At 43.6% G+C, this 8855-nt stretch overlaps 2 protein-coding genes across 2 annotated transcripts; both read left to right on the forward strand.

The window, feature by feature from the left end:
* The first annotated feature begins 202 nt into the window (after positions 1-202).
* Positions 203-1273, forward strand: LOC127683039 (TD and POZ domain-containing protein 1-like). Its single transcript, XM_052179891.1, has one exon. The coding sequence runs from the start codon at positions 203-205 to the stop codon at positions 1271-1273; it is 1071 nt and encodes a 356-aa protein (XP_052035851.1).
* A 6511-nt stretch (positions 1274-7784) lies between these two features.
* On the forward strand, positions 7785-8855 carry LOC127683040 (TD and POZ domain-containing protein 1-like). Its single transcript, XM_052179892.1, has one exon. It carries the CDS (start codon positions 7785-7787, stop codon positions 8853-8855), a length of 1071 nt encoding a protein of 356 aa, XP_052035852.1.

Genomic DNA, 8855 nt, shown 5'->3' on the forward strand with positions numbered 1-8855 from the left:
GAGAGGGGGGAAGAGAGACACAGAGAACCAGAGACAGTTACACAGAGACAGAGAGAGAAAAACAGCAGAGAGAAAGAATTTAGGAGAAATCTAAAATAAAATCTAAAGAGTATATATAATTGTATGTATCAGGATGAAGAGTCAATAAATGCTAGTTCTTCTTTTCAGATCAATGTTAACCTCCAAACTACCACCAACAGAAATGTCAGGGGACATGGAAGCCAAGAGCTGGGGCTCCACACAGATCAGTGTAAAAAACATCTGCTGTGAGTGGACCATTAGCAACTTCTCATTTTGCATGGATGGAATTCAGAAAGAGATTAGAAGCCCAGAGTTCTCATTAGAGGCCAATGAGGAAGCAGCATGGTGTTTGAGAGTATACCCAAATGGAGTTGATAAAGAAAGCAAAGATTACCTGTCAGTTGACCTGGGATTGCTCAGCTGTCCCGTGTGCCCAGTTTGGGCAAAGTTTGAGTTCTGGATCATAAATTCCCAAGGAGAGAAATGTCAAAGTAGGAAGAACCCCAGTGTTGTAAGCTTTTGGCAAGACCAACACAGGGGATTCAAAGAGTTCATCCTTCGAGATTTCCTCCTCTCCCATCATCGTTTACTTCTCCCTGAAGACCAGCTCACCATCTGCTGCAAGGTGAGCATAGCGGGAGCCATCTTCAGCATGCCTGAACAGAACATGACACCTGCAATCAAGGATCCAAGGCATGTGTTGGCAGATGACCTAGGGAAGCTTTGGGAGAATTCCATCTTCACAGACTGCTCCCTGTTGGTAGGTGGCCATGAATTCAGGGCTCACAAGGCCATCCTAGCAGCTCGCTCTCCAGTTTTCAGAGCCATGTTTGAACATGAAATGCAGGAGAGACTAAAAAACTTCGTTGAGATTCATGACTTGGATCCCCAAGTCTTCCAGGAGATGATGGGCTTCATCTACACATGGAAGGCACCAAACCTCAAGAGCTACTCCATGGCCTCTGGTCTGCTGGCAGCTGCTGACAGGTATGGCCTGGACGGCTTGAAGGCCATGTGTGAGGATGCCCTCTGCAGGATCCTCTCTGTGGAGAATGCTGCAAACACTCTCATCCTGGCTGACCTCCACAGCACACAGTGGCTGAAGACTCAGGCCCTGGATTTCATTACAGATTTTGCCTATGAGGTCTCTAAGACCTCAGGGTGGAAGTCATTGGTGGAGTCACATCCCCCCTTGGTGGCTGAAGCCTTCTGCTCCCTGGCTTCTGCACAGTGTCCTTCTTTGGAGCCATGATTTAAATGCCTAAAGTGATCTCAGAAGATGGACAGCTGTGACCTGTACCTCTTCTGCAACAGCAACAACCAGCTTTTTTACCAATGACTTCTGCTTAGACAATGGTATTGAGGGAGCATTTGCACTTTATCAGGGGAATGGCAGCATGGTGGCTCAGGATTTAAAACACCTGCAATATATTATACATACTGAAATGGTAGGTGTGCAATAGGCAGCACTGCAGTCTGGGACACTCTACATGACATCTATGATGTTAATGTTCCTGTTTGAATTTGTCTGATTTTTGGAAACTGAGATTCAATTTAGAGTGGGTCCTAGGCAGAGAACAACTGTGTTTCTTTGGAGAAACACTTCTGCCTTGGACTAAACAGAAGAGATGACTGTGGCCATTGGCAAGGAGAAATCAACCATGATTGCTTCCTCATCAGAGAAGGAAAGACAATGAAGAGTTTCTGTTTAAACATCCAAGGTTCAGGGAACTCGGCTTCAAAAGCAATTACTGCTCTCTCAGAGAACTCTAGCTAAGTTCGCAGCACACATAGGAGAGTTTTCCACAACCTGAAACTGGTGAATCAGAGGATCTGAGGCCCTCCTCTTGTCTCCATGGCCACAAAGAACTCTGTAGACAAAACCTTAACCAAATAAAATACAAGATGAAAAAAACTTTTGAAATCAGTCTGTGGTTTCCAGAGATGTTTATTTCAGAGAAGTAACATGTAGTCCAAGCAGCCTAGCTCAGCTGTGGATGTTTGAACAGAGCCCTCACTCTCCTACCAATATTAGAAACCCTTGGTCTTTTTCCTTGGAATTTAATGTTGGAAAATGAGAACTCCACCCTCATGCTCTTTTTTTTGTTTTTCATGTACTTCTTCAATTTTACCAGAAAATATAACTCCACTTTCAATCAACATAGAAATATTTTTTATTCGAAATATTTTTTATTTACATTTCAAATGATTTCCTCTTTTCTATCCCCCCACTCCCTGAAAGTCCCATAAGCCCCCTTCTCTTCCCCCTGTCCTCCCACCCACCCCTTCCCACTTCCCCGGTCTGGTTTTGCCAAATAGTGCTTCATTGAGTCTTTCCAAACCAAGGGGCCACTCCTCCTTTATTCTTGTACCTCATTTGATGTGTGGATTATGTTTTGGGTATTCCAATTTTCTAGGTTAATATCCACTTATTAGTGAGTGCATACCATGATTCACCTTTTGAGTCTGGGTTACCTCACTTAGTATGATGTTCTCTAGCTCCATCCAGGAATGGGCATGCTATTGAGATGTGAGCAGGAAGCTAAAGAAAAAAGCTTCCTTCTTCTTAATGCTTATTGTGGGGCTCCAGTAGAAGGTGTGGCCTAGTTAAGGGAGTGTCTTCTAGTCTGAAGATCTGGATTAAGGGTATGTGTTTTTCTGCCTCAAGACTCAGACTAAAGGTATATGTTTTTCTCAGATTAAATGTATATGTTTTTCGACCAGAAGAATCTGTATTAGAACTGGATCTATATACTTCAACTTAAGAAAAAAAATTAGCTGGGCACTGCTGGCACATGCCTTTAATCCCAGCACTTAGGAGGCAGAGGCAGGCAGATTTCTGAGTTCGAGGCCAGCCTGGTTTACAAAGTGAGTTCCAGGACAGCCAGGGCTACACAGAGAAACCCTGTCTTGAAAAAAGCCAAAAAAAAAAAAAAAAAAAAAAAAGGAAAAGGCATGCCTTCTACTTTTGGATGTCCACAATAAGTGCAGACTAGAAGAATAACCATCACCAAATAATATACTTTGCTTATTTGGGACAATCTTGCATAAATAAAGAGATCATGTAAATCTCTACACAGATACTATTTACACATGCACTGGTCTTACAGATTGCTACCATAAACATGATCAGGGAAGGGGTGCTTTCCTTAACTGCTCAGGAGTCTGAGTGTTCACAAAATGTAAGGCATTTGGAAGAGCTCCTGTATGGTGGGCAGGATCAGAGCCCCAAACCTCTGAAGATGGCTCTATACTTTCCTGTGTTTTATTCCATTTAGACTTTGTACTTCCCCTCAGGGTCTTCAGGGCCCCCTTACCTCCTTCCTCTGAAACTATCTGTTTTAGGCACCTCCTGCAGTCTTCTGGTTTTTCCTTGACTGCCAACAGACTTTTTGATGAGTCTGGAGTCTGTTGCTTCTGGCCACTTAACTTTTTTCTCTTTTGTAGTCTTCTTTTATTAAATACTCTCTCTGCCACTATCACTAAATCTCTCAAACACATTTCCCTAACCTCTAAACCCTCTGCAGGTTTGTTTTTAATATGCTGCCTAATTAATAAAAGCTAGATCAACAGCTGTCTTTGCTTCTGCTTTCTGTGGGGTGTGTATTAATTACAAAATCCACATTATTCATTGATACAATTTAGCTAACAAGAATAGTTATCCAGGATCAGAAACTTGAACACCAAAAAGTAAGACTAGAGAATGCAGATATTCCTGATGCATGGTCAAATCTTTGAAGTTCAGACTCCATTTTTAAAAATCTGTTCAAATTAACATCCTGGCACCTAGCATTAGTTTCCAAGTTGCCCCTCAACAAAACCTAAGCCTAGCTTCACTCTCTAAGCCAATCTCCAATAAGACCAGCATCTTCAATTTACACCCTCAACAAGACCAGGTTATTCCACCAACACACCTGTACCCCCAGATTACAAAACCACCCCCTGCCTAATGACCACCAATGCAGAGGGGAACAGAAGTTAAATTTATGTTAGCCAGGTGGTGGTGGAGCACGCCTTTAATCCCAGCACTTGTGAGGAGGAGGCAAGCAGATTTCTGAGTTTGAGGCCAGCCTGGTCTACAAAGTGAGTTCCAGGACATCCAGGACTACGCAGAGAAACCCTGTCTTGGAGGAACAGGGAGAGGGAATAGGGCTTATAAGACTTGCGGGGAGTGTGGACCCAGAAACGGGGAAATAATTTGAAATGTAAATAAAGAATACATCAAATAAAAAAAGAAAGAAAAAATAACTCCCCAAAAGATCAACTCTGAAGCTAAAGAGGTGCCCTGAAAATGATATTCAAGAGACAGAGGCAGAAGAACCTAAACTGAAGTGGTACCCTAGGATACACAGTGGGGCTGTTCTGGGAAAATAAGTTTATTTGAATTGATGTCATTCTTCATAAATAAATTAATATCTAAAACAAACAAACAAACACACAAACATTAAATGAAAGAAAAAACAATGACAGAGGTTGAGCAATTATTTAAAAAAAAAAAAAAAAACAGTTGAGCTATCTGTACCATGGAGCTGGGGCTGCTCCACAGCCCTCTGTGCACAGGTCCCACCAGAAGAGAGCTGGGCTCCCAGAGTTCTGACACAGGCTTACAGGACCACAGGAGGTACAAGCTCCAGTCAGAAACACAGAAACAACAGAACTATGTAACACCAAAAGTAACAAGATGGTGAAAGGCAAGCACAAGAACCCTACCAACAAAAACCAAGGCTACTTAGCATCATCAGAAGCCAGTTCTCCCACCACAGCAAGTTCTGGATAACTGAATATACCACAGAGCAAGATTTGAATTTAAAATCACATTGCGTGAGGCTGATAGAGGACTTCAAGACCAACTCACTGATAAGTGGATATTAGCCTAGAAGCTCAGAATACCCAAGATACAATTCACAGACCACATGAAGCTCAAGAAGAAAGAAGACCAAAGTGTAGATACTTTGATTCTTCTTAGAAGGGGTACAAAATACCCATGGGAAGAAATACAAAGTGTGGAGCAGAGAGTAAAAGAATAGATATCCATAGACTGCCCCACCTGTGGATCCATCCCATATGCAGTTAACAAACCCAGGCACTATTGTGGATGCCAATAAGTGCTTGCTGACAGGAGCCAGATATAACTCTCTTCTGAGAGGCTTTGCCAGTGCCTGACAAATACAGAGGGGGATGCACACAGCTAACCATTGAACTGAGCAAAGGGTTTCAATGGAGGAACTAGAGAAAGGACCCAAGGAGCTGAAGGTGTTTGCAACCCCATAGGATGAGCAACAATATGAACCAACCAGTAAGCCCAGAGTTCTCAGGGACTTAAGCACAAATGAGAGAGTACACATGGAAGAAACGATGACTCCAGACACATGGGTAACAGAGGACAGCCTGAACAGACATCAATGAGAGGAGACACCCTTGGACCCTTGAAGGCTCATTGCCTCAGGGTACACCTACCAGGTCAGGAAGGCTGGAGTGGGTGGGTTAGTGAGCAGAGGGAGGGGATGGAATAGAGGTTTTCAGAGGGGCATTGAGCAAAGAGGACATTTGAAATGTAAATAAAGAAGATATTTAAGTAAAATTGAAAAAAAAATAAATAATGGCAAAAAGCCAGAACACAAAACCTGGCTCACTCACTCTGCTGCAATCCACGCTGGAAGCCAATGTTTTGAGATGGTTCACTTGACAATCTACTCCATCTACCAGCTTCTGGAGGTCATGGAGGAGCCACTCCTATGATGTTTCAGAAAGCAGAATCCTTGAACCAGAACATTGATTACTTGCAGTGAAAATTTGCATGTAATGCTGTTTGGGCCGAACACACACACACACATACGCTACTAATGCTATGTTTTCCATGCAGACAGGAGACTAGCATGGCTGTCCTCTCAGAGGCTCTACCTACCAACAGCTAACTGAAATGCAGTTACAGCTAAGCATTGGATTGTAGTAGGGGAACCCTATGGATGAGTTAGGCGAAGGATTAAAGGAACTAAAGGAGATGGCAACTCTAAAAAAAATGACCAGTATCACCTAATCTGGACTTTCGGGGGCCACCAGAGACTAAGCCACTAACCAGAGAGCATACATGAACTTGTCTGATGCCCCAAGCACAAATGAAGTACAGGCATACCTTGTCTGGCCTCAGTGGAAGAGGATGTGCCTAATCCTATAGAGACTTAATGCCCCAGGGAGGGGGAATGCATGTGGAGCACCCTCTCAGAGGCAAAGGAGATGGGGGAGGGCTGAAAAACTGTGAGGGGAGCACTGCAGTGAGGCAGAATTTCAGATGAAAATTAATAAAATAAAAATTGAAAAAAGGAGAATCCAGCCAGGCAGTGGTGCCGCACACCTTTAATCCCAGCATTTGGGAGGCAGAGACAGGCAGATTTCAGAGTTTGAGGCCAGCCTGGTCTACAAAGTGAGTTCCAGGACAGCCAGGGCTACACAGAGAAACCCTGTCTCAAAAAACCAGAAAGACACACACACACACACAGAGAGAGAGAGAGAGAGAGAGAGAGAGAGAGAGAGAGAGAGAGACAGAGACAGAGAGAGACAGAGAGAGACAGAGACAGAGAGAGACAGAGACAGAGACAGAGAGACAGAGAGACAGAGAGAAACAGAAAGAGAAGCATTTATGATATTCCAGAACCATTGTTCTAATTGGCTCTGAAGAAGGATTTCCTAGGAGGGAAGTACAAGACTACCACCGACCAAATTGGGAGGAGTGATCAGAAGGTCTGTGCTTCTGATTGGAATAACACACAGGAAAGAAGAAAGACATCTTCAGAGTTTTGGGGCTCTGATTCCTGACCACCATACAGGAGCTCTTCTACATGCCCTCCATTTGGTGAACACTCAGACTCTTGACCAGTTAAGGAAAACATCCCTTCCCTGATCAGGTTTATGGCAGAAATCAGTGTAAAAGCCAGCACAGGAGTAAATAATAGCTTTGCAGATATTGACATTATACCTTCATTTATGGAAGTCTGAAGTATCAGTAAGCAAAGTACCCTGGTGATGGCTATTCTTGTCTAGACTACCTGTGGACTCATGTAACATATAAAATGGAGGGATCATCTTTTAAAAGCTTGTTTTGCTTAAATTGAAATAGATAGATCCAGTTCAAACACAGATTCTTAGGGTTGAAAATCACACACCTTTAATCTGAGTCTTCAGGCAGTAAAACAAACACCTTTAATCCAGAAGCTGAGACTTGAAGACACATCCTTAATAGGGCCACGCCTTCTACTGGAGGCCTATATAAGCATATGAAGAAGGAGACTTTGTGTCTTTGCCTGCCTGCTCTCATCTTACTAGCAAGCCCATTTCTTCACTGGCATTAGACCCTACTTCAGAATACCAGCATATACTGAAGAAAACCTGAGACTTCAAACCTCGTGGACTAAGTAAGTACTGACTGTAGTCATTGTTATATTAGTTGAATTTATGTTATTCTCATATATCCTCTTTCTATTTATATAAAGGAATTAATTCTGTATGTTCAATAAACACACACAGATATACACTCAGAGAGAGAGAGAAAGAGAGAGAGAAGACAGAGAGGGGGGAAGAGAGACACAGAGAACCAGAGACAGTTACACAGAGACAGAGAGAGAAAAACAGCAGAGAGAAAGAATTTAGGAGAAATCTAAAATAAAATCTAAAGAGTATATATAATTGTATGTATCAGGATGAAGAGTCAATAAATGCTAGTTCTTCTTTTCAGATCAATGTTAACCTCCAAACTACCACCAACAGAAATGTCAGGGGACATGGAAGCCAAGAGCTGGGGCTCCACACAGATCAGTGTAAAAAACATCTGCTGTGAGTGGACCATTAGCAACTTCTCATTTTGCATGGATGGAATTCAGAAAGAGATTAGAAGCCCAGAGTTCTCATTAGAGGCCAATGAGGAAGCAGCATGGTGTTTGAGAGTATACCCAAATGGAGTTGATAAAGAAAGCAAAGATTACCTGTCAGTTGACCTGGGATTGCTCAGCTGTCCCGTGTGCCCAGTTTGGGCAAAGTTTGAGTTCTGGATCATAAATTCCCAAGGAGAGAAATGTCAAAGTAGGAAGAACCCCAGTGTTGTAAGCTTTTGGCAAGACCAACACAGGGGATTCAAAGAGTTCATCCTTCGAGATTTCCTCCTCTCCCATCATCGTTTACTTCTCCCTGAAGACCAGCTCACCATCTGCTGCAAGGTGAGCATAGCGGGAGCCATCTTCAGCATGCCTGGACAGAACATGACACCTGCAATCAAGGATCCAAGGCATGTGTTGGCAGATGACCTAGGGAAGCTTTGGGAGAATTCCATCTTCACAGACTGCTCCCTATTGGTGGGTGGCCATGAATTCAGGGCTCACAAGGCCATCCTAGCAGCTCGCTCTCCAGTTTTCAGAGCCATGTTTGAACATGAAATGCAGGAGAGACTAAAAAACTTCGTTGAGATTCATGACTTGGATCCCCAAGTCTTCCAGGAGATGATGGGCTTCATCTACACATGGAAGGCACCAAACCTCAAGAGCTACTCCATGGCCTCTGGTCTGCTGGCAGCTGCTGACAGGTATGGCCTGGACGGCTTGAAGGCCATGTGTGAGGATGCCCTCTGCAGGATCCTCTCTGTGGAGAATGCTGCAAACACTCTCATCCTGGCTGACCTCCACAGCACACAGTGGCTGAAGACTCAGGCCCTGGATTTCATTACAGATTTTGCCTATGAGGTCTCTAAGACCTCAGGGTGGAAGTCATTGGTGGAGTCACATCCCCCCTTGGGGGCTGAAGCCTTCTGCTCCCTGGCTTCTGCACAGTGTCCTTCTTTGGAGCCATGA

This window comes from Apodemus sylvaticus, chromosome 4, assembly GCF_947179515.1.
Source record: "Apodemus sylvaticus chromosome 4, mApoSyl1.1, whole genome shotgun sequence".
Taxonomy (NCBI): domain Eukaryota; kingdom Metazoa; phylum Chordata; class Mammalia; order Rodentia; family Muridae; genus Apodemus; species Apodemus sylvaticus.